The sequence below is a fragment of the Chelonoidis abingdonii genome, chromosome 1 (assembly GCF_003597395.2).
Source record: "Chelonoidis abingdonii isolate Lonesome George chromosome 1, CheloAbing_2.0, whole genome shotgun sequence".
Taxonomy (NCBI): domain Eukaryota; kingdom Metazoa; phylum Chordata; order Testudines; family Testudinidae; genus Chelonoidis; species Chelonoidis abingdonii.
This window is the reverse complement of record NC_133769.1, coordinates 333,727,896-333,754,387: the sequence shown is the minus strand read 5'-3', so window position 1 is coordinate 333,754,387 and position 26,492 is coordinate 333,727,896. Positions and strand designations below refer to the sequence as shown.

General features: G+C 43.2%; 1 protein-coding gene across 1 annotated transcript; it reads right to left on the bottom strand.

Annotated features, from left to right (window-relative positions):
* Positions 1 to 1,467: 1,467 nt before the first annotated feature.
* Positions 1,468 to 25,687, bottom strand: LOC116826126 (gap junction beta-6 protein). The gene is made up of 2 exons (XM_075062722.1): positions 25,622 to 25,687; positions 1,468 to 2,561 (listed from the first exon to the last, which is right to left on the bottom strand). Exon 2 carries the CDS (start codon positions 2,537 to 2,539, stop codon positions 1,748 to 1,750), a length of 792 nt encoding a protein of 263 aa, XP_074918823.1. The 5' UTR covers positions 2,540 to 2,561; positions 25,622 to 25,687; the 3' UTR covers positions 1,468 to 1,747.
* Positions 25,688 to 26,492: the final 805 nt, after the last annotated feature.

The window sequence follows — 26,492 nt, the reverse complement described above, 5'->3', positions numbered from 1 at the left end:
ACAAAAAACACACTATTCAATCATACACTATCACACTCTAAATAACATGGAATTTCAGACCTTACAAAAATACCTTAGTTATGAATTCACAGGTAAGTAAAAACATCTTGCAATACTAGAATATCTTGCCTGGAAAAAGTTTATTCTTATTGCTGTTAAATGTATAGTTTTCAGGACTCAAATATGCATAAAGGGCTAGCTTCACAAAGGGACTCAGGTGCTTAACTGCCTCTTTAGGTGCTTATGACCAATCACAAAAGCACCATTCAGCTACTTCTTAACCCTGAAGGTGCCTAGATTTCCACCTGACTCCACCCCACAGCTAATGAGCTGCTTGGAGCCCTACCTTACACATAGCAGAATTCTCAAACTAGGTGTTTCCCTGCCTATCTCTCCAGAGACCAATTTGGTAAGCAGGCCCAGAGTATGTCTAACCTGCACAAGAGTCAGTCCGGAATTCTGGGGCCTGGCTGGCAAGTGTGCACCCCTCCAAATACCCAATAGACCAGTGGTTAGGGCACTCACTTGGAAGGTCAGAGACCTGTTTTTAAATTAGTGTGGAGCAGTGATTTGGAGCAGGGACTGAAACCCAGCTCTCCCTTGTCTAGTAAGAATGCCCTCACCACCAAGCTATTGGGTATTTGGGGATGAGTCTCCATCTATAAGGTATTCACTTCTCCCAACAGGATTACTATTATTGTTAACACTTCAGTTTCATAGAACACTTTTCATCTTCAAAGTACAATAAATGGCCACCTTCCGTAGCGCTTTCAGTGTAGACACTAATGCAATAGGAGGGGTCTCCCATCACTGTAGTTAATTCACCTCCTTGACAGACGATAGTATTCTTCCATTGCCCTAGCACTATCTACACCAGGATTAAGTCAACTTAACTATGTGGATTTTTCATACCCCTGAGCGACACAGCTGGGTCAACATAAGTTTTTAGTGTAGACCAGGCCTGAGTCTCTTCTTGAAACAGGTCCTCATTGTATAAATAATTAGTAGGCCCATGAGAGATTGATTCTACAGCCCACTGGTGAGGATGTTTACCTGATCAGGTCTCCCACCTTTCAGGGAAGATCAGACAGAGCAGGGATTTAAAAAAAACAAAAAAAATCCAGGTCTTCTATGTCCCAGGTGAGTACCTTAACCCTGCTGGGCAACTGGCTATAACGGGTTCTGTCTTGCTCTCATGATGAAAAAGGTCTGATCTGGCTTAGGCACCTAACTCTGGGAGAGGGTTCAGGACCAGGAATCCCAAATAGAGTTAAGGTCCAAATCCTCAAAGGTGCTTAGGCACCTAAGCCCTGCCCTTCTCTGCTGCATTTCACATCTGGCTAGCTTAGGCAGCTCCCTACTCAGCATTCAGGCTTCTGAGAACCCTCTTCTTGGTCACCTAACTCTCCCTATTCACTGTGAATTGCACTGGCAGCTGGGTCCCTAGGTGTTGACTAACTCCTAAGTCCCTTCTGTGACTCTAGCCCAGAAGTACTAGTGAGTTTCTGCTTGTCATAGTTGCCTTGTTAAGGATATTCTTATGGAGACAGTTTCCTATTTAATCCTTATATACTTTTCACACATTTTTACGCTGCTTTGATTCTTTTGAACTAGGTGTTTAATTCCCACCTGACATTACATATTAAACCTTCACCCCACTTTATTGTTTAATATAGCTGATTTCATTTGCAGCTTTGTAAGAGGAATATTCACTCCACACTGAGTGACTCCTCACATTTGCATCACCTTAGCTGCTTGGAAATCTTGAGACTGTGTTGTGACAGCTATCAGATATTAGTTCATTCCTTTCATTTTGTTTAGTTTCCTCTTTAGTCTCATGGTTGAGGTGATGTCTTGGAGATGCTGCTCTTTGAGACTTTTTGAGGAAAACTTTTATCAGCAGATAGCAGAATTCAGCCACGTTTAACAAAATGCAAATACCAGACAAAGCGATCATGAAAATAGTAAATACTGTTTTTTCAGTGGGTCGAGAAACAAAACAGTCCACTGTGTTGGGGCAAGGCCACGCGTTGCACTTCATTAGGCGCGGCATTCGGAAGCCATCGTACATGAAGTAAAACGCATACATAAAGAGGGCTTCAAAGATCATTCTGCAGAATATGCTGCTCGTGTAGGTCCACCACAAGGGACCCCGAATATGAAATCTTTGTGATTTTATTTCTTCAATGTCTTTATATTCACAGGTTTGCCCTCCCTTTCTCAACTGCTTTTTCTTTTCGTGCCTTCTGTACGCAACGTGCATGGCCACCAGAAGTGCAGGAGTTGAGACAAAGATGAGCTGAAGGGCCCACAGTCTAATGTGAGAGATGGGGAAGAAGTGGTCATAGCAAACATTTTTGCATCCTGGTTGCAGAGTGTTGCAGACAAAATCATTTTGTTCGTCTCCCCAGACTTCCTCCGCAGCCACCACAAGGATCATAACACGGAAAATGAACATGATGGTGAGCCAGATCTTTCCGATACTGGTGGAGTGTTTGTTCACACCTCCTAAAATGGCCTGCAATGTTCCCCAGTCCATTGTCTCGTTTGATTCCTTTGACCTAACAAAACAAAATGAATACACCAAATGATTCTAAATCATGCATTAGGAAATCAATGCCATAAAACTTGTGATATAAGACGTACAATGGCCAAATATTTATGGGCTACAGTAACTGTTTCACAGCTTGTTAGCATATCATTGTTTTACATTGTCACTACAAGTAGCCACAAAGGTCAGAAGGGATTGTCTGCATGCTGTTTGACCACCTCCATTCCAGCACTAGTGTAGACATGTAAATAACACAAGTTATGCTAAGAATAATAAATGGAGCTCTGTCACTGATTTTCTACTTCACTGGGAAGCTTACGTGCAAGGCCCAGAATTCTGCTTCACCCAGCGAGGTGGGGACACTGATGTCAGAAGAAGGGGCAACAATACCTTTTGTCACTCCTCCAAAGCACTTCATGCTGCTAAGAGATCATCTTTTAGCTCTGTACTAAAATAGCTGATTTATGTAATCCATGAATTCTAATTTTCTGATTCAAACAGAAAGAACTGATAATGGTAGGTATGTTATCACGCACCAAACCTCAAATCGCTGCCTGCAATACACTACAATAGAACAAGTTAACTTTATGGATACAATCCCATTTGTGCCCCCTAGTTCTTCATCCTTCTGAAGAGGATAAATGGAGCACTATGAATTATTTAAGCTTAGTACCAATGTGGACACAAGAACAAATGGATATAAACTGGACACTAGGAAGTTTAGCCTTGAAATTAGCCAAAGGTTTCTACCATTTAGAAGCTAGTTCTGGAACAGGCCTTCAAGGGGAGTGAGTGCAGGCCAAAGACATAGCTGGCTTCAGACTAAGCTGATAACTTCTATGGAGGGGATGGTATGAGGAGACAGCCTAATTCTGGCAATTAATCTTGATTATTAGCAGGTATATGCCTGTGGTCTGTGATGGAGGTTTAGATGGGTGTGTGGGATCTGAGTTACTAACAGCGAATTCTTTCCTGGGTGCTGGCGGTAGTCGTTGCCCCCATGCTCAGAGGGTCGGGAAGCTGAATTTTCCTCCAGGGCACGATTGGCGAGGCCCATGATGTTTTTCGCCTTCTCTGAGCATGGGGCATACTGGTCACTGCTGGAGGATTCGCTGCACCTTGAGGTCTTAAACCACGATTGAGGACTTCAATTTACTCAGACATAGTTAGGGGTTCGTTACATGGAGGGGTGGGTGAGATTCTGCAGCCTGGCATTGTGCAGGAGGTCAGACTTAATAACCATAATGGTCCGTTCTGACCTTGACATCTATGAATCTATGAAAATTATTAGCGTGAAGTCTTTGAGGACGACATCAAAAATATGATTCCGCAGTCTGCTGTACATAGACAAAAGGTCTTTTTAAAAAATATTTTGTATATATGCAAGTTACATTAAAGGAAAGCAGAATCTGCTAAAACAACCAGGGGTCACCGGCTGAGCTGGAGGTGCTAAAGGGCAGCATTCAAAGACGAGATCGGCCATTGTGGAGAAATAATGAATTCTTTACATCAGTCTTCATAGCTGAGGATCGTGAGAGAATTCCCAACCCGAGCAATTCTTTTTAGATACAATCTAACTGAGGCACTGTCCAGGTTAGGTGTCCTTAGAGGAGCTTTATGAAAAAATTATAAACTAAACATGTAAGAATCACCAGGACTAGATGGATCACCTCAGAGTTCTGAAGAACTCAATGTGAAATGCAGACACTAACTTGTAGTCTGTAACCTATCATTTAAATCAGCTTCTTGTGACGCCAATTTTTTAAAAGGGCTCAGAAGTGATCCCAGCAATTACAGGCTGGTCAGCCTGACTTCAGTATTGAGTGAACTGGTTGCAACTAAGTAAATGCAAATTGTTCAGACACATAGATGAACTACTTTGTGGGAAGACAACATGCTTTTTGCAAAGGAAATCATGCCTCACCAATCACCGTGGAATTCTTTGAGAGGTCACAAGCATGTGGACAAGGGGATCCAGTGGATAGAGTGTACTAGATTTTTCAGAAAGCTTTTGCCAAGGTCCTCAGCCAAAAGCTCTTAAGCAAAGTAAGCGTCACGGGAGTTAAAAATGCAAGGTCGACTCATGGATTGGTAAACTGGTTAAAAGATTAGGAAACAAAAGAAAGGAATAAATGTCATTTTAGAATGGAGAGAGGTAAACAGGATGTCCCCATCACGGGTCTGCATGGGGACCAGTCCTATTCAAGCATAATTCATGAATAACTGGAAAGGGGTAAACAGTGAGGTGGCAAAATTTGCAAAGATACAAACTAGCAATGTAAGTTAAGTCGCCAGCAGCCTGCAAGAGTTACAAAAGGATTCTCAAACTTGGTGACTGGCAAGCAAAATCATAGGATATCAGGGTTGGATAGGATCTCAGGAGGTCATGCTATCAACCCCGCTCAAAGCAGGCACCAGCCCCAGCAGATTTTTGCCCCAATCCCTAAAGGCTCCCTCAAAGGATTGGCTACACCTCCTAGGTTTTGCAGGCCAATGCTCAACCACGAGCTATCCTATTCCCCTGGATAAAATATAATAAAGATTCATGTTACTAATGCAAAGTCATGCACATTGGAAAACATAATCCTAACATATCATATAAAATACATGGGTCTAAATATCTGTTACATCAAAGAAAAAATCTTGGAATCATGTGATAGCTCCTAAAACATTCTCTCAATGTGAAATGCATCAAACAAGTAACAGATGCTGGCAATCATTTAAGAAGGATAGAGCAATCAAGAGCAGAAAAATATCTTCCTCTATAATGTAAATCCTGGTATGCTCACATCTTGAATACTGCGTGCCGATGTGGCACCCATGTCAAAAAAGAAATACTGGATTGGAAAAGGTCAGAAAAAGGACAACAAAATAATAGGGAATGACAGCTCTGGGCATGATTTCCCCAACACTCCCCATTTTGGTGAACTAGTTACATGCCAAACCTGATGGCTGAAGTTTGCCAACTTTGTCCTCACCCATGAACTATTTCACATTTGTGGACCAATATATCCTTCAAGTCAGTGGCCACGGCCAGAGGGTAACCGAACTGCCCCGTAGTATGCAAATTTTTATGGCTGATTTAGACAATGCTTCCTTACTCTCATCCCCCGTAAGTATCTACTTGTGCTACATTGAGGACATCTCATCATCGGGAATCCACTGAAAAGAAGCCCTTGAGAAATTCCACCATGATTTCAAAATTTCCATTCCACCATCAAACTCAGCCTAGAACCCAATTCCACACATGTGGTCCCATTTCCTTGCATACTGTGCTAATTAAGAGATGCTACATAAACACCACCCTATGCGAGAACCTACGACCACTCTACTTACTACATGCCTTCAGCTTCCCATCCAGGACACACCACATGATCCATTGGTCTACCAGCCAAGCTCTAAGATACAACCTGCTGTGCTCCAGTCCCTCAGGACAGAGACAATCACTAGCAGATCTCTAGTCAAGCAACCCTTAAAAACTATATACACCTGCTGAAAGTGAAAAACCGATTGCAGACAGAGCCAGAAGAGTAGCCCAGAACTCACCTTATACAAGACAGGCCCACATAGACAATAACAGAACACCACTAGCCGTACTTCGCCGCGCGCAACTAAGACACCTCTCCAGCGCATATCAAGATCTACAAGCCTATCCTAAAGATGATCCTCCACTCGCCAGATCTTGGATGACAGGACAGTCTCCTTTCAGAAGCCCCCGCAACATGAAGCAAACACTCACCAGCAACTACACCACCACGGACCAAAAACACTAACAGGAACTATACTGGTTGCAACAAAATCTGATGCCAACTCTGTCACTATATCTAATCAAGTGACACCCTCATCAGGACCTCACATCAGCCCACACGCATCATGGGCTCATTTACCTGCACATCTATCCAATGTTGACTATATGCATCATGTGCAGCACTGCCCTTTGCCATGTACATTGGCGCAAACCGGTACAAGTCCAGCGAAAAGAATAAATTGAGCACAACCTGAACATCAGGACCATAACATTCAAAACCATAAGTAGGTAATAACACTTCAACCTCTTTGGCCACTCAGGTAACAATTAAAGGTGTCGTTTTGCAACAGAAAAGCTTCAAAAACAACTCACAACTAACTTGCGGACTTTAATATAGATGGCAAACTAAGATACAATCAACTTAGGCTTACAATAGAGACTGGGAATCGGTGAGCCATTACCCAGTATGACTCTAACTGCCCTGTTAAGTATCCTCAACTTCTTGTTAAACTGTCTTAACTGGGCTATATTGATGTATCACTACAAAACGTGTTTTTTCCTCCTGCTGCAATAGTGCATCTTATTAATTAGCCTTTAGAGGGTTTGCGCAACTCCCACCTTTCATGTCTCCTTATGTAGATTACTATCTCCTCAACTATAAGCCATTGATGCATCCAATGAAGTGGGCCATGAAAGTATCTCAATACATTTTTGTCTCTAAGGTGGCCATCAAGTATGCCTGTTGTTCTTTTGCGGATTACAGACTGAACGACAGCTGCTCTCTGAAACATGCCAGTTTAATGATTGTTTGGAAATTGAATTGGAAATTAAAACATTGAATACACATTTAAAAGCATATAAGTGTGTGATGAATATACGTTTTCTGGAAAGTATAATAGATTTGAAACAGTAATGAACATAAACTAGCTTCCTATACAGCCGTTGTTTTTTATGACAATGTCAAGTGCATTCCATCTTCAGTGATTTTGGCCAACGCTAATAATTTCAAATGAGTGATGTGTAAGCAACCGTCTAATGAGCCTCTCTCCTGACAGCTAATATAAACCAACTGGGGCGCAAAGGCCTCGGACCCCGATTGTATTTACCTCACACCTAATCTACTAGTACCAGCAAACAAGAGCTGTTTGCCCAAGTGATTAAATTTGGCTGGGCTGGTTACAAATCACTTGAAAGTGGCCGGGGGGGGTGGGGGGGTTTGGGAATGAAATGTGTCTTATTGTATGAGTAAAGGGAGTAGAACTGTACCTAGCCCTGTGCTGATGAGGGCAATCAAAAGCAAGGGGGGGACCTGTCCCTCTCCACTTTTTAAAGACAGAGCGATAGGCTCCATCGATGTCCGTTTGTTCTGTTAATGACCACTGCCCTGAAATATGATAATCAGGTCTAGGCTGTGGCCTACCTTAGAAATTCAGAGCGCTGCCCAGGCAGCGCTTTGATGTGAGTGTAGTCAGAGCCGCAGCGCTGGAGAGAATCTCCCAGCGCTGCTTGTAAACGCACATCCTTACGGTGTAGAGTACAGCGCTATCGGAGCCGGCTCTCCGGCGCTGCCGCCCTGATTACCTGACACTTTACAGCGCTGCATCTTGCAGCGCTAAGGGGGTGTTTTTTCACAACCCCGAGCGTTGAAAGTTGCAGCGCTGTAAGTGCCAATGTAGCCAAAGCCCTAATGTTTAGTCCTGCTGTAGTGATAGTGTTACCTGTGGGACAATGTTTTGTGTAAAGCCAGCCCAGACCACTGCAATGAAGGTTCCCCCACGGAGAGCTCAGCTTTGAAATCACTGAGAGCGTGGGTGGACCTCCAGAGACAACTCACAGAGGACAGTGCAGGTAGCAGCAGAAGGTATCTGCGCAGGGCCATTGGCAAACAGAGTGGTGAGTGAACATGGACAACGAACAGTCATGGCCTAGAGCAAACGTTGAGCAGCTGGGAACGAGCAAAGTGCTTTCTTGCCCGACTGGGAGGTGTACTCATGTGAAAGCACCTCTGATCTGCTTATACTAAGGGAACGTTAACAAACATTTGTTTGTTGGACTATATTTTAGTGATTTTCTCCAGAATGCTAGATTTGTGACATGGTAATGAGAATTTTATATAAAATGCTTCTAGTAGGCATACAAAGATTTTTCAAATGCAGCGTTGCCACGGTTGTATCCACATTGTTGGCATCTTGAGAGGTCATTATGTTGGGGGAGTTTTCTGTACTAATACATTTTTATAAATTAATTTTACATAAGAAGTGCATACTGTCACATGGTCCATATAGCCCAGTATCCTGTCTTCGACAGTGGTCAGGCCAGGTGCTTCAAGGGAATGAACAGAACAGGTAATGCATCAACGTGATCTCATCCCTGTTGCCCATTCCGCAGCTTCTGGCAACAGCTAGGACAACTCAGAGCATGGTGTCATCCCTTCCCCATCCGTGGCTAATACCACTGATGGACCGATTCTCTAGGGAATTTATCTAGTTCTTTTTTATCCTGTTATAGTTTTGGTCTATCAACAGCACCCCTGGCAAAGAGTCACGGGTTGACTTTTATGTTGTGTGAAGAATATTTCTTTGTTTTTTAAATCTGCTGCCTGTTATTTCATTGGGTGACTGCTAGTTCTTGTGTTATGTGAAGGATTAAATAACATTTCCTTCGTTATTTTCTTCACAACCAGTCAAAGATATGGACTTCTGTTCTATATATCTCCCTTATCGTCTCTTTTCTAAGCTGAAAATCCCAGTCATGTTTTAATTTTCCTCCTGTTTCATACCCAAATTCATTTTAGTTGCCCATCTCTGTACTTTTCCATTTCCAATACTCTTTTTGGGATGGGTGACAGATCTGCATACAGTATGTCAAGGTGTACACATATGATGGATTTATGCAGATTCAATATGATAATTTTCTGTCTATATCTATCCTTTCTTAAAAAAGCAAAAGGTTCAGATAGGCAGCCATGTTTAGCTGTATCCGCAAAAATGGAACAGGGGTACTTGTAGACCTTAGAGACAGATAAATTTATTTTGAGCATAACTTTCGTGGACTACATCCATGAAGTGAGCTGGAGCCCAAAAAGCTTATGCTAAATAAATTGTTAGTCTTAAGGTGCCACAAGTACTCTCTTGTTCTTTAAAAGCAAATAAAGTGTGGGATCAGTGACTGCAGCTGACATTGATTGGATTTTTAGAGAACTACCCACAATGACTCAGATCTCTTCTTGAGTGGTAACCAGCTAATGTCAGATTACTTTCATTTTGGTATGTATAGTTAGATTGAAAAGCACTGATTTATCTGCCCTTTTGTTGCCCATCGTCACTCCATTTTCTGAATCCCTTTGTACACTTCGCAGTCTGGCCTGGGACTTACTATCTTGAATAGTTTTGTTTCATCTGCAAATTTTGCCACCTTCACTGTTTACCCAATTGTTCCAGTCCTTTATGAGTCCTGTTGAACGTAATGGACTCCCGAGTACAGCCCCTCAGAGATACCAACTATTTCTCTCTCTCATTCTGAAAAAAATGACCAATTTAAGTTCCTACCCTTTGTTTCCCATCTTTTAACCAGTTACTGATCCAGTAAGGCCTTCCCCTCTTATTCCATGAAAGGGCTTACTTTTCAAAATCCTCCGGGTATTCATGATAAGTTAGCGGGGGAGACAAAGGTCCCATTGTATATGTTTTTCTCTGTTCCTGGCATTAATACCATAATACAAGGGTACTTAGTGGCGACCTTCTATTGAACAAGACTACCAAATTTACCTACTCTCCGCGAAGCATCCAATAATGTCCACTTCCGTTGTGGAGCGGAGCTCATCCGACACCTGACAGTGAGCTGGAGCGCACATAATAAGATTATGCCTTCAAATAAACTCACTGATATGTTACTTCTCTAAAAAGGCTCCAATAGTAAACCTCGTTATTATTATAAAAAAGCAGTAATACACTATGGGCCTTTTCGACACATCATATCTTCTGACTGCAGCGATAGAGAGAGCTATCAGAGGCAAAGTTTTTGACAGAGACGGTCAGTGTGCGCTGACACAGACTCCAAGATTAGGTCATGCTATATTGAGCGAGCTGGTTACACCAGCCTTAATCTCAGATTACTCTACATTTTGTATTAAAGTTGAGATGGAAAAACCTAGAATTTTATCTGCCATTGTTGTTGCCCAGCTCAACCCCCTTTTGTCATTTAATGAGCCATGGATCCACCTATCTGTATAGGTAATCTCATCTTACGCATGGGTAACTCTGCCTGGACTTAACTCATCCTTTGAAATATAGGTTTTCTGTGTTATGAGAGAATGATCGAAAGTCATGAGCAATAATTTCATGCACTCAACCTCATCCCTGTTTAATATCTTACCCATTTTTTTTCAGATCATCTTTCTCCCACCTAGTCATGATTTTATAAGACCTCTATAATATCCCCTTAGTCACTCTTTCCAAAACTGAAAAGTTCCATCTACTAAAAATCTCATCTCATAACGAGCTGTTCAAACCCGAAAGCAGCTGATTCCCCCAGGAATTAAAATTAGGAGAGGGTGTGTGAATTTACAGGACGGGGGGTTTCAGACAAGGGAATAAAAGAGATATAAATAAAGTAAATGTTGTTAGGATAAGCAAATTAATATAAGGATAATAGCAAGTTCACCAACATAACAGGTCTAGATTTCTAAAAACATATATTTTTTTAAATGTATTTAATTTAAATGACTTTGAAAAGTAAGCCATCAATGGGATAGAGGGAAGTCCTCATCATGGATCAGTCGGTTAAAAGATGGCGAAACAAGGGAGGAATATAATGTCATTTTTTCAGATGAAGAAGAGAAATAGTGGTATCGTCTGAGGGGGCTGGACTGTTTATGAGTATGTTGAACAGTAATGGTCCCAGTACCAGCCCTCAGAGTACCACTATTTCTCTCTTCATTCTGAAAATGACATTTATTCTCCCTTTGTTTCCATCTTTTCAACCAGTTACTGATCCATGAGAGGATTCCCTCTTATCCATGATGGCTTACTTTTCAAAAGTCAATTAATTAAATACATTTAAAAAAAAATTATATGTTTTTAGAATCTAGACCTGTTATATGTTTTGGTTGTAACTTGCTTATCCTTATATAAATTTGCATTTCCTAACAAAAACATTTACTTTATTCATATCTCTTATATACCCATTGGTCCTGAACCCCCCGTCCCTGTAATTCAACACCTCTCCTAATTCATTCCTGGGGAATCACTGCTTCAGGTATGGAACAGCTCCGTATGAGAAGAGATAGTTAAGACTGGGACTTTTCAGTTTGGAAAGAGATGACTAAGGGGGGATATTATAGAGGTCTATAAAATCATGACTGGTGTTGAGAAATTAAATAGGAAGTGATATTTACTCCTTCTCATAACACAAGAACTAGGGGTTACAATGAAATTAGTAAGGCACAGGTTAACAAGGGGGGGGGGAGTAAGTATTTCTTCACACAACGCACAGTCAACCTGTGGAACTCTTTTCCAGAGAATGTTGTGAAGGCCAAGACTATAATATAACATGGTTCAAAAAAGAACTAGATAAATTGATGGAGGATTAGGGTGACCAGACAGCAAAAGTGAAAAATTGGGATGGGGGTGGGGTGTAATAGGAGCCCATATAAGAAAAAGAACAAAAAAAAATCAGGACTGTCCCTATAAAATCGGGACATCTGGTCACCCTATGGAGATTAGGTCCATCAATGGCTATTAGCCAGGATGGGCAGGGATGGTATCCCTAGCCTCTGTTTGCCAGAAGCTGGGAATGGGCAACAGGGGATGGATCACTTGATGATCACCTGTTCCATTCATTTCATCTGGGGCACCTGGTATTGGTCACTGTCAGAAGACAGGATACTGGGCTAGATGGACTTTTAGTCTGATCCAGTATAGTCGTTTTTATGTTCTAGGGGTTTAACCTGATCTCCTGCAGGGTTTCCAAACTTTCCCCTCCCCTCTCTGCTGCGCAAAGTGTTGTCCACTTGGCTGCCAACCTCCCTTCATTTAAGTGCAGCACATAAAGCTCTGGGCAAATTCGATCTCATAGGATCCTCCAAAGCACCATATAAATGTATGATATTATGCTAGAAACATCAATCAGCCAGAGACCTCAGGGGACACCCAAAGTAACTAGGGTTTCAGATAATCAGGGGAGCTGGCTTAGAAGAATTTGAAGTTTGTGACCCTGAGCAGGGATTTCAAAGCCTGTTGGCCAGTATCCTCAGAGAGGCTAGCTAGTTCTGCAGTTGTGAGCAAAAGTGTTTTTGCCATTCTGTGCTACTGAGCTTTTTAGCCACAAGCATCTTCATGTCTGCCGAGTCAGCCAGCCACCAGGAAAGCCAACCAGCTCCATTACCTAATATCTAAGCTGATAAGTGTCATATCACAAACACTAACATCAGGAACTTTTCAAACAATGAGTTTCCAATAGGTGAGGTTGAGATAAAGGAGATAGTGTTGTATGGATTATGCCTTTTTGTCTCTGTACAGAGGCATTGCAATAGATTATGGGAACTTGAGGTGGGGGGGGGGGGTAAAGAAAAAAAAATGAATAACCAGAATGGAGTTGTCCTTACATAGAATATTGTCTACTATTCCTCTCCTTCACTGATTTACAGAAATTTCGTTTGAAGTCTAGTTAGCAATTAAGTTAATTCACTTATTTTTTACAGAATAAAAAGACACACATTAGAAACTGAAGAACACTGTTTTGTCAGTAAGAACCCTAGAAACATTTTGATCTGTAAATGCTGGGGGAGCAGGACTAGTACCAAACCCAGCTTGAAATGAATTTTCCATTGAGCTGGAGAGAAAGTTTTGAATTTGGTGAACATTCAATTTTCTCCAGAAATTTTTCTCCATAAACTTGAAGGAAAGGGGTGAGGACTGCCTGTACTAGGCTATTGGTTTTTATAGAGATTATTTTCATTATCTTAATACTTCCTAGAATAGGAAGACCCCAGAAAAAACAGGCAGACAAACAAAGGAACCAGAACAAAACATTCCACAAAGCTAACTTACTGGTCTTTTTTTCCCCCCTTATCAGTATCAGGCATCATCCTTTGAAGTTCTCACTCCAATGTTCTCTCTTGCCTCTGAAATTTCTATACCAAGAGAATTTTCTGATGTTGGTTTTACTTTAAAAAATATATATATATTGTGTTGAGAGTTTCTAGACTGTCAGCTCTCCAAGTCAGTCTTTTTTTGTTTAGTATTATTTACAGCACCAAACATACTGTGGAATGAGTCAGTAGAAATGTAAATCATAGGACTGGCTTGAAAGTGACAATTCTTATTAGTGAAACATTTCAAAGTTTCTGAAGTTTTTTCATTTTGATACAAGTGACACTTTGGTCTAGTTTACACGGCACTGGGCTAGAACACAGGAGATCCAAATTCAAGTCTCTGCTCAATTCTGCTTGAACCTGGGCCTCCCATTTCCCAGGCCAGTGCCCTAACTGCTGGGCTGCAATATTTGTCTCTGATGAAGATGTTGTTGCATTTGACGTGGTTTCACAAAACACTGTGGTTTTGATGAAACAGTGTTTTCCATCAGAAAATTGATTTCATTGAACAATTTCTGACCAGTTCAAGTGCATACAAATAGCAAAGAACTTCTAGCTATGCATATCACACCTAACACTATTAGAATCACTGGTTCAGAGATCTACGGGCACTAGGACAAAACCTTAGTGCCAATATCCAACAAAGATTGTTAACCCTGATTTAGATATTAAAAGGTCCTTGTTTACCAGGAAACCAAAACAGAAGAAATACTATCAAAAGAATGATAGTCACTCCAATTGTAAGCAGGAGAAAATGCTAGATTTCAAATGGAAAGTGGGTGGCAATATGCTAACGTAACAGCTATGCCATCTGCACCAAGGTTTACAGGTCACAGCCACCCTGGATGGTCAGAAAGCATTTGACAAAACCAAAAAGGACTACAGCTTCATTTCTTTAGGATGTTCAGGATGCTGCGGACAATCTCATGCACTCACGGAAGTAACCATCTAGCCACTGGCAAGGAAAGGACAACAGGAGCAGCAAACACAGGTTCACCATAGCAAATAAACCTGCGACTGAACAGGCCATAGCAGAAGGAATGTCTGTGAACAAGGAGCAACCGTGATTGTGAACCAATGAGATTCAGAGATTCTAGTCCAATAACCTAGATCTCCCCTTTAGCAATTTCTTCTAGTTTGGATTTCACTAGTTGGCTATGTTCATGTCAGGTTGACATTATGTGTGTGCTTTTAAAAAAATAAATAAAAAGGAAGATAAAACAAGAGCTACTGGCTTGGTGGATACTGACCATCATGTAAAATGGCTAAAACCTTTTGTAACTTTGACCCAGGGTCACATGGCATGGGCCAGGAAATAACGATCAGTCTCTTACCGGCAATATTCTGTGTCACACCTTTATTTCCAGGCAGCGCCAAAATCCTTTCTGCTCTATTGGTTAAAGGTAACTGCACTGCGAGTTGGAAACTAGTGTATAGAGAATGAGTAGAGTCAAAACTTTTAGGTAACTCAGGGAAACAAAGACACTGACTTTTGAAGATAAGATTTTTTTCTCTGTTCTTATTGCAATTAAATGTAATTGCCCTTTATGGGTGGATACAGTAAATCTAGTACAGTGCATCAGAAGAAGTGAGCTGCAGCCCACGAAAGCTTACACTGAAATAAATTTGTTAGTCTCTAAGGTGCCACAAGCACTCCTGTTCTTTTTTTAGTAAATCTAGAATATTTGGTGGGATTACTTCAAAGATGCAAGTTTTTAGAATCACTTCTTGTCCATCATCTGCAGGCTGGAGATCAAGTTCTTTCTAGACTGAACTAACCCCATCTTGAGATGTGAAGAGTTTCTCCTTCAAGATGCTGACTGCAATTCCCAGGACCTTGCACCTTGCAAAATGGAGCCCTTGGAACAAGCCACATTCTTTTATCCCTTTCAGTTATTTTAGAGGGGCAAATTAGATTTTTCATGAGCATGTCCATATAAAAGAAAAAGTCTCTCTGGGTTCATACCTCATGGCAGCACAGAAAATATCCTGAATTCCCAGAAGATTCTTTAGGCGATAATTAGATTTCTGAATATTTAGCCTTACTTCACCTGTTATTTATCATACTGCATGATTTTTAAACAAGACTGAATGTCAGGATTTACCCTGGGGATCACGTGTTGCAACTTCTCTTCTGATAGTGAATTTACAACTGAGTAATCTTTTCTTGTTATGTTATCATGGGGGGAGGGGTAGTCAGTGGTTTGAGCATTGGCCTGCTAAACCCAGGATTGTGAGCTCAACCCTTGTGGAGGCCATTTGGGGATTTAGTTGGGGATTGGTCCTGCTTTGAGCAGGGGACTGGACTAGATGACCTCCTGAGGTCCCTTCCAACCCTGCAATCTATCTGTAAGGCACTTAACTTTGTATCATGAATCTTTTTTTGATAAGGACCTGATCCAACCCCCTTTAAAGTCTATGGAAAGACTCACATCAATTACAATAGGCTTTGGATCAGCTCTAACTGAGCTTTAGATATTGGAATGTTATAATTGCTTTTGTTAAACAGATTAGAGATGCTGCTATACAGCTAAATATATATCATTTAAAAAAAAAAAACAACAGAACTGCCATATAGAAGTTTGTCGCTGCACACACAAACACGGATTCATTTCTCCTCTCTGGATTCCACCAGGGTCTTTGCATTCCCAGTTTTGTTTGCTTTCTTGCATCTCTTTTCCTGTCTATTCTTTCCGTCTCCTCCTCTTGTCTCTACCAGTTGTTTCCCGCCTCTCATATCTCCTCCATTCTCCTTCATATGCCCTGTTTCTTGGAGCAGGTCTAAATTTAAAACACTGCAGCGGTGCAGCTGCGCTACTGTAGCACTTCACTGAAGATGCTACTATGCCAACAGAAGAGCTTCTCCTGTCAGTGTAGATAATCCATCTCCACAAGAGGCAGTAGCTTTGTACACTGGTAGTGGGGTGGGGTTCAGGTCATTATAACAGTGTTGCTCAGGGGTGTGGCTTTTTCACACCAAAGTGACATAGTTATATGGATGTAAGATTATAGTGTAGACCTGACCTTACTTCCTCACTGCCATCTCTCCACCCAGCCCTGCTTTTCTTTCCTGCCACCATACCATCTCTCTCTCTCTCTCTTTCACTTCAGCTTCCCAGGTCTCATTATTCTTTTTGCCTCCTCTCCTGCCCCAAAGTCTCACTTCCCACCACACACATGCCTAAATCTCTTTTGCCCCTTCACCACTTAAAAACCCATCTCTCCCATCTCCTCTTCTCCTGAAAGCTGGTCCTGCCATCATCCTCCATTTGCCCCTCTCCTGTTCTGCCTTTCAAGGCTCCACTCCTGCTTTCATGCTGGCTGAAAGCCATGTGGCACCTGGAACACTCCCCAGTGATAGAGCCCCTTTCAGTTTGACCCTGCAACCTTTGAAGTCAATGTCAATACTGCCATTGACATCAGTGGGTGAAGGATCAACCCCTTAGTGCTATCAGTCCACTAGTCAGTCCAAATAGATCACATAGCTCTCCCCATTCTGGTCAAGCCCTGAATCAAACATCAGTCACAACAACACGGGGAGCAGATGACAAGAAAATATTATAGTAGTCCCAAATGAAAGAGTGTTCTGGGAGAGCTCAATTGCTTTAATTTACTCAGTATCATTGTTCATCTTTATTCCAGATATTTGCTTCTCAGACCTTTTTACTGACAAAGCGAGTAAGATATCAACCGTTTCTCTGACAGAATGAAAAACTAAGGCAAGGAAAACTAATATTCAGTTTCACTGATGGCAGCCTTTATTTTCATATAGCCAGCACAGCTCTGTAACTGGCATGCCATTGTACACGCATTAGGACCCGGATCCAGCAAAACACTTAAGAATGAGCATAACTGAAAGCATACAAATAGCTCCATTGACTTAAATGCTTTGCTGGACTGAGGCCTGGCAGTATACCCCTCATCTCCTGCAAAAGGCAACAGCAGAAGCAGCAGCATGAGCATCTGGGGGAACCTGAGGCAGAAAAGGGAAGCAGAGATATGTAACAGGGAGATTAGAGTCAAAGGAAGGAGCTGGGGAGACCACAGTGCAGGGAGGGAGCCACAGAACTCAATGACATTGAGTAACTGAGCTTTCAGTCTCCACTGTAGAGAAACTCATCCCTTAATTAAAAGAGCATTTCTAGATCAAAAAATGGTTTGAAATGGGGATCAAGTCGTTGCACATCTCAGCACCAGTCACAGCTGCACTACACCACTGTTTATTCTGCTGTTCCAGCTGAGCTGCCAGGGGGACCAGGATATCAACATTATTACTAGCAGCAGAGGGGTACTGCACACCTACACAAGACAGCATCAGGATACTAGAATTGAGAGCTGCAATTGCAAAGCGAGAGGGCACTATGTGCTTGCCCTGATAACCACTATGATGCTAGCTCTGAGTGCTGGAATCATCAAGATCTAATGATAAGATTATAGTCAACTTATTCATAAATGATCTGGAGAAAGGGGTAAAAAGTGAGGTGGCAAAGTTTGCAGATGATACTAAACTGCTCAAGATAGTTAAGACGAAAGCAGATTGTGAAGAACTTCAAAAAGATCTCACAAAACTAAGTGATTGGGGAACAAAATGGCAAATGAAATTTAATGTGGATAAATGTAAAGTAATGCACACTGAAAAATAACCCAACATATACATAAAATATGATGGGGGCTATTTAAGCTACAACAAATCAGGAAAAGATCTTGGAGTCACGGGATAGTTCTGAGATGTCCATGGATGTGCCAGGAACGTCAAAAAAGCAAACAGATGTTAGGAATTCATTTAAAAAGGGATTAAGAATAAAAGGAGAATATATTCATACGCCCTTTATAAAATACGATGTACTATCTACATCTTGAATACTGGGCGTAGATGTTGGTCTCATCAATCAAAAAGATAATACCTGGCACTGAAAGGTTCAAGAGAGGGCAACTAAAATGATTAGGGTTTGGGAGTGGGTCCCCATCATAAGGAGAGATTCAACAGGCTAGACTCTTCAGTCTTGGAAAAGAGGAGAAAAGGGGATATGATAGAAGGTATATAAATCCATGAGTGAATGCTGGAGAAAGTAGATATGGGAATAAGTAAATAAACTTTTTAACCTGCTCGCACTACCCACGACGCCCACCCATCCCCCTTATACAAGAAGGTCACCAATGAAATTAATGGGCAGCAGGTTTACAAACAATTAAAAGGAGTTCTTCACATAGTGTAAATACAACTAGTGGGAATCCTACTGAGGGAGTTGTGAAGGCTAGACTATAAGGGCATTAAAAGAGAACTGATAAAATTCATGAGGTTAGTGCATTATGCTATTAGCAGACTGTAAGAATGGTGTCCCTAGACTTCCTGTTGTGTCAGAGGGTGAGAGATGGATGGCAGGAAGAGATCATTGATCATTACCTGTTAGGTTCAATTCCTCTGGGGCAACCTGCATTGCCACTGTTGGTAAAACTGATACTGGGCTTGATGAACTTGGTCTGACCAGTACAGCCGTTCTTATGTCACTTCCCCCTTACAATGCCTTTCTGAGGATTGTCTACACTGAGCCACTATTACGCACTGCATTTTCTTGCTCAGGCAGCAGCCATTTAAACAGTTGCTAGTGAGAACGTGCTCACTCTCTCATTCAGTTCAGAGGGGTAGCCGTGTTAAGCTCTGATCTGAAAAGCAGCAGGAGAATCTGTGGCAGCCTTATAGACTAACAGACGTTTGGAGCGTGAGCTTTCGTGGTTGATACCCACTCGTCAGCGCAGGTAGTGGAATTTCCGGGGCAGGTAATATATGCTGCAAAGCAAAGCTAGAAGATACGAGGTTTTCAATCAGGGAGGGTGAGGCCCTGTTTTCGCAGTAGAGGTGTAGAAAACCAAGGGAGGAGAAACTGGTTCTGTAATGGCAGCCATTCACAGTTTTGTTTAGTCGAGCTGATGGTGTCAAATTTGCAGATGAACTGAAGCTCAGCAGTTTCTCTTTTGAAGTCTAGGTCTGAAAGTTTTTTGCTGCAGCGTAGTCCACCTTTAAGGTCTGCTATGTGGGCCAGGAGGTTGAGGTGCTCTCCCTACAGGTTTTCTGTATATTGCCATTCCTGATATCTCGATTTGTGTCCATTTATCCTTTTCCGTAGTGACTGTCCAGTTTGGCGATTACAAGCAAGGGGCATTGCTGGCATATGATTGGTATATTACATTGGGTGACGGCAGGTTGAATGAACCCAGTTGTTGTATGCTGATCTTGTGTTAGTTTTGTCCCCTGTGATGTTGTCGTGGTGTCGATTGTGGGGCAGAGTGGCACTCGAGGTTGTGTGATGGATGTCCTGAGCTAAGTTCTATAGGTACGTGTGCTGGCAGTTGCTGGGTGAGTACGTTTCAGTTGGCAGGCTGTCTGTGCGGCAAGGATTGCCTGCCACCCAGACCCGTGAAGTTGGGATCATTGCCAGGATGGTTGTAGAGTCCCTGATGATGCGTTGGAGGGTTTTAGCTGGGGGCTGTATGTGATGGCCAGTGGAGTCCTGTTTGGTTTCTTTCTTGGGTTTGTCTTGTAGTAGGAGGCTTCTGGGTACACGTCTGCTCTGTTGATCTGTTTCCTAATTTCCTCGTGCGGGTATTGTAGTTTTGAAATGCTTGGTGGAGATTTTGTAGGTTTGGTCTCTGTCTGAGGGTTAGAGCAGATGCGGTTGTACCTCAGTGCTTGGCTGTAGACAATGGATCGTGGATGTGCCCGGGATGGAAGCTGGAGCATTGAAGGTAGGCATAGCGGCGTAGGTTTTCGTATGGTCTGTTGTTATGTGACCATCACTTATTTGCACTCAGTGGTTTGTCTAAAAGGGACCCTCCTCGTGTCGATTGGTCCAGTCTGAGGTTGATGGTGGGGTGGAAGGTTGTTGTAAATCGTGTAGATTTTTTCTAGAGTTCTCCTTCCCATTGGTCACAGATTGATGAGAGTGTCATCAATGTAAGCAAATTTGACACCATCAGCTCGGATAAACCAAAGCTTGATGTGTCTGCATTTACAGAACGTTTCTCCCCATTTGGGTTTTCACACTCTACTGCTAGCACAGTGGCCCACCTCCATGATTGAAACTAAACCTCTATCTCTAACTTGCTTGCTAGCAATTATATACCTGCCGTGGCAATTTCCTACTGGTCTGACGAAGTGGGTATTCACCCACGAAAGCTCACGCTCCAAAACGTCTGTTAGTCTATAAGGTGCCACAGGATTCTCTGCTGCTCTCTCATCAGGGTATGTCTCCATCAGCAATATTAAAGCGCTGCTGCAGCAGCGCTTTAATGTGGCTGTGTAGTCACGGCACCAGCGCTGGGTCCCAGCGCTGTAAAAAACCCACCCCCATGAGGGGAGTAGCTCCCAGCACTGGTGCACTGGCTACACTGGCACTTTACAGCACTGAAACTTACAGCGCTATGGGGGATGTTTTTTCATACCCCTGAGCAAGAAAATTTCAAGGCTGTAGAGTGGCAGTGTGGACAAAGCCTCAATTAAAAGCTGGGTACAGCAGGCAGTCTTTAATCAGAAGTTAACAATATAGCTTCAACAAACCAGGTTGTTAGAGATTTCAGTGTATGTAGGCATGCTGGGTTTGTATTAATAAAATGGTGAAAAAAGATAAAACAAAGAGTTTATTTTGTTCATGTAAAACTAATATATGAAACTCACTGCCACAGGATATTACCCAGGCAAATAGCTTACTAGTAAAATTAAAAAAGCAGCGTATGTAATATGTTTGTATTACTGTAGCACCTGAAGAACTAGTCAGTAATAGTGTCCCATTGCCCTAGGCGCTGTACAAATTCAGAATATCATCACGCCCTTCTCCCCACACCTACAAATAGTATCTGATTTACTAGTTTGCCCAGGCTTGCATATGGACATGGATGTCTATGGTGCCTCCACTGGCTAGTCAGGCTCAGATTTCCCCCCGATGCTGGGTGTGCCTTGAACTGCCCCTTTGTTACCTTCATCAGCATGATTTAGATATTAAATATGACTAAGGACAGCATCTGCAGTTAAAGCAGCCATCACACACTTAAGTGCATTATCAGATCTTCAACAGAAGCATTTGGCATTCGCCAGTGTTGGGAGACAATTCTTGGTCTTGGTGTGGCAATTCTCATGCTAATTTTTTACATTAGCAAAGCTTTAGCAATGTTAAACTGCTTAGGATCCTAAATCATTAACAGAATGAGCCTGATCTTAGTTGCAACCCCCATTTCAAACCAGTAGTTCTATGGTACACTGAAGGCTGGTGTGCACTTTCAAGTTTTACCCCCATAACTCAGGTAGGGGTGTGATTTTTGCCAAAATAATTACTGGTAAAAGCCCTAATGTAGACATAGCTATAACAGAATTCAGTGTCTTTCCTTCGGCAGTTGATGACACCGTTCTCACCCAGAAAGAGAATGATGCTCTGACGTTGCTTTAGGTTTGTTGTGGAAGAAAACTTAAATCTGAACTCGGGTTCTGGCAGCTAAAAAGCCTTTCCTTTCACAATGCAAAGAAACCTGCAGCAATTTGTAATTCTGCTGCTGTGTACTGAAGAATCAAAGAGTGCCCAACAGGAACACCCAAAGCAAAAAGATGATCAACTTTTATTAAAGAATTACAGAGTGGTTGATAAAGATCAAAACAACAATCCCACCCTCTTAGAAGCCAGGGCAGTTCTCTCTAGCAGCTCTTAAGTGCTCTTCTACAAGTACAGTAACAGTTCTGTCTTCAAGTGAAGGCAGTTAGTCACTGAAAGAAAGGTAAATTTACAGCAAATTTACAATGACAGGTAAGGATCATATGTCTGACTTAAATCAGTGGTAGGCAAAGTCTACTGTCGGCCCTGAGTACCTTCCACAGCCAGTGTGTGATGTGTGCAGGCTTGAGCATTAGCTGAAACAGTATAGTTTCCTTATTCTTCTTCAATCTCAAGCACTTCTAGCCTTAGGAAAACAGGTGCTTGGTGTGTACTAATTCAGTGGTTCTCAACCAGGGGAATGTGTACCCCTGGGGCTACTAGAGGTCTTCCAGGGGGTACATCAACTGATCTAGATATTTGCCTAGTTTTACTACTGGATACATAGAAAGCACTAGCAAAGTCAGTACAAACTAAATTGTCATACAATGACTTGTTTATAATGCTCTATATACACTATACACTGAAATGTAAATACAGTATTTTAGAATTATATGGTAAAAAATGAGAAATTGTGTGCTGTGACATTGTTGCATTTTTATGTCTGATTTTGTAGCAAGTAACTTTTAAGTGAGGTGTAATTTGGGGGTACACAAGACAAATCAGACTCCTGAAAGGGGTACAGTAACCTGAAAAGGTTGAGAGCCACTGTACTAATTAACTCAGAAGCAAAAGACTCAGAGATAATTACATCTTTACTTGCTGGATTAAAATGTGACACTGCAAAGCATGTAGCAAGCAAATATACATTTGTCAATTATTTACTCAATAAGGGTTCAGTACTGCAAGATGAAGTGTCTTCAGCTCCCATAATGACTCAGTACCACAAAGGATGGATTTGGCAAGGCTCTGTTGATATGTCTAAAAATATATAGATTTAAAGTGAACTTTGAATAGTTTTTAGAAATACCTGCCACTGTTTCACTCTCCCCATACCTGTGAATTAAGCTACTATTGCTTGGTGAGAGGTGCCATTCATAATACTTTTTCATATGAGATCCAGTCTCATTATGCAAAGTAGGACACAAGGCAGAAGAATTCTTGTCTGAACTCAGCCACTGTTAACCATATTTTTTTCTTGCAAAACTCATCTTGCAAGAGTTCTGAGTTCCCCAAGACAAATTCACTTTGACTATAAGTGGAAGCAGTGACTCTGAACTCAACAGAATTCTATCTTGCATCAGAGGGTAGCAATCTGTGGTCACTATCAACAAGAGGTGGATTAGAACCAGCACCCTCAAAATGAAAGACTCCCCAGCCCAGAGGTTGGGAACCTCTGGCATGCAGCTCACCAAGGTAAGCACCCTGGCAGGCCAGGCCAGCTTGTTTACCTGCCGCTTCCTCAGGTTTGGCTGATTGCAGCACCCAACAGCTGTAGTTCACAGCTCCAGGTCAATGGGAGTAGTGGGAAGCCGCGGCCAGCACATCCCTCGGCCCGCACTGCTTCCCACAGCCCCTATTGGCCTGGAGCAGCAAATTGCATCCAGTGGGAGCACCGATTGGCCGAACCTGCAGACACGACAGGTAAACAAACTGGCCCAGCCCACCAGGGGACTTACCCTGGTGAGCCACGTGCCAAAGGTTACCGACCCCTGCGTCTAGCCCATTACCCAATCCCTTGAACCATCCTTCTTCACTCAGAAGACTTCTGTGCTACATGAGAAAAATGGATACACTCTGCTCTACTGATGGAAAAGGAAATAAGTGTTATGAAAAGTTAAATTAAGGCAGATTTTTAGATTTAAACTTTTCCTTAAATATCTTCATCCCCAAACCAGCAACACTGGATTGGTGCAGGAGAACCAGAAACAACCAGAATGGAAGCAAAAGTGAAATTTACTAATCTATTTACATTTTCCAGGCTGAGTGAAGGAATGAAAAAGTAAGATTTTTTAAATGTTTTCATATTTAATGTTTGCAGTATTGTTGTAGCTATGTCAATCCCAGGATATGAGAGAGATAAGGTAGGGAAGTAATCTCCATATTGGTGGAACTTCTGTTTGTGAATGTGACAAGCTTTCATGCTCCACAGAAAGTCAGGTCTGGGCCTCCTGCCCACTTATTAGTGAAACAGGTAAAGAATGCATATGTTGTATACACACTCTTTGCACTTCTGGAGAACCTTTAGTACAAGAATATCAAGGTGATTTACAAGCAACAATGAATTTAGCCTCACAATGCACCTGTGAAGTAGATTTAAGTATTATTCTACCCATTTTATAGCTGAGATTGAGTGACTTTCCAAAGTTTACCTCAGACTTCCTGTGCAGAAGCAGGAAAAGGATGCAGGTGCCCTAGTTCCCATTCCCAAGCCCTAACCATAAGCCTATCCTTTCAGGAATTAATTTAACATTTAATCTACAGACAATGTGTCCCTTCAAATGCAGCACTGGAGTATTTCATTTTCCCTGGGTTGAGGTTAGCAGTGAGGGAAATAAAGTTAAGAGCAAGAGGAGCATACAAAAATAGATACTACAGCAGGGCACCCTTTCAAGCAATTTACCAAACCTGTCATGCAAGTAAATTAAAAACCAGTCTTTTTACAAAACTCAGCCAGACACTTCACTCTATTTACCCTGTCCTTTGGATGCTGAGTGCATTATAAATCTTGTCCAATTTAAGGAAAACCGGTGTGCATTCATGGGCAAGTAAGACAGTCTTGTTGACAGAGGCTGAAGCCTTTTAAACTAGTTAAAAGCTGTTCAGTATCATGTAAGTAACAAATAGAATGAATTTATAAAAAAAAAAAAATTCTCCAACTCTGGATGAATGTACGCGTAAACCCTCCTGGAATATAATAGGGACCATCACTAGAAGAAGAATGCTTGAGATTCCTGAGAGTTCAACAACCCCTTATCTCTAAGGTTATCCAGAAAAGAAGATGGAAATACCCGGGCCACGTGTAAACGATGAACCCAGAGCGACAGTCATGGGGCAGCTGAAGGAACACACAGAATGGCCTGACAGACAGAACCCTTTCACTGAACAGGTCTTAAAGAGGGGAAACTTATGGGACATAACACCGAGTGCACCCCGGGAGAGCCAGGGATGAGGAGCCTTGCACGGAGGATTCAGATTCAGGATCCACGTAGCTATGAATCAAAGAACAGGTTCTAGGAGCCACCGAATGAGCTTTTTATAAGGCAGCGACTTCCCACGGGTCACAGGGTTAGCTCCGGCCTCAGTGACCCGATCCTGCCAGCCCTCCCCCGCCTCAGTGTCTTTCCTAATTTCCAGGGGAGGGTCAGGATCGGGCCCTAACTCCTGGCCCCAGGGGGGTAGCTCGCGCCTGTCCCCCCACGGTCCCTAGGAGAGGCCAGTGAGGGTGCGAGGGTATCAGAGCTTGCCCCGGCACACACAGCCCCAGCGCCCCCCGCCTCGCCCCTGCCCCTCAGAGCTACGAGAGACTGGCCCCCAGCGCAGGGCTGGCCCCGGAGCCCGGCTCCCCGGCGCTGGGAGCGGGCGCCAAGACAGCGCCGCAGGGGGCTTCCCCCTGCCCGGCCGCCCTGCAGGGAGAGCGGCGCCGAGCTCACCTGTCTCAGCCGCGCGCGCAGGTAAGAGCCCCTGTTGGGCGCTGGGCGCCGGACACCATGGGCAGGTGGGAGGCCCGGGGCAGGAGTAGGCGGCGCGAGCCCCGCTGCGCGCTGTGCTTGCTCTGCCTGCGGGTGTCGGTGGCTGAGTCCCGCGGAGCTTTCAGGGTCCTGCCCGCTCCCTGGCCGGCAGCTGCTTTTAACCCGCCCCATGGCCGCCTCCTCCCCTGAGCGCCTCAGCCCGGGGCCGGGGGCGGGCGGAGAGGACAGCCCTGATCCCCAGAGCAAGCCCGGCTGAGGCGCTGCCCCCGCCCTCATCTGCTCCTTCTGGCCTGGCTCCAGCCCTTCCCGCCGCACCGCCCTCAGCCCCGGGGACCCGCGGGAAAGCTACAGCCAATGGGCCCCCGCATGGGAGCCGGGCATCTCCTGCATCCCCCAGGGGACTGCGTGTCAGGAGAGGAAGGGCCACATCTCCCCCCTACTTCCTCCTCCCCCGACTGGCCACAGCCAGGTCAAATCTGCAGGCCTTGCTGGCCACCCCAGCGGATTTGCGGTGAAGACACAGCCCTTCTGAACAAGCAGTCCTGGGCCCCTGGCCCATTGGTTTCAGTGTAATGGGGGCTGTCCAACGGGGGGAGGGGCAGGATGGGGGGCTAAAGTAAGGGGAACTTTCCTTTCCTGTCTAGGACTCCGGTTATTTTTCAAGTTAATTCTATCACTCCCCATTTGGCAGGTTTGATATCACCACTCCCCACAGAGGGCAAAACGTTGGAAATGCTGCAGCCCTTTCTGGGAGTTGCCACTCCAAATTCAAACTCCCTGCATCAGGAAAAGAGTGGATTAGCCATTTGCTCCTTTCACCATAGGTTAAGCA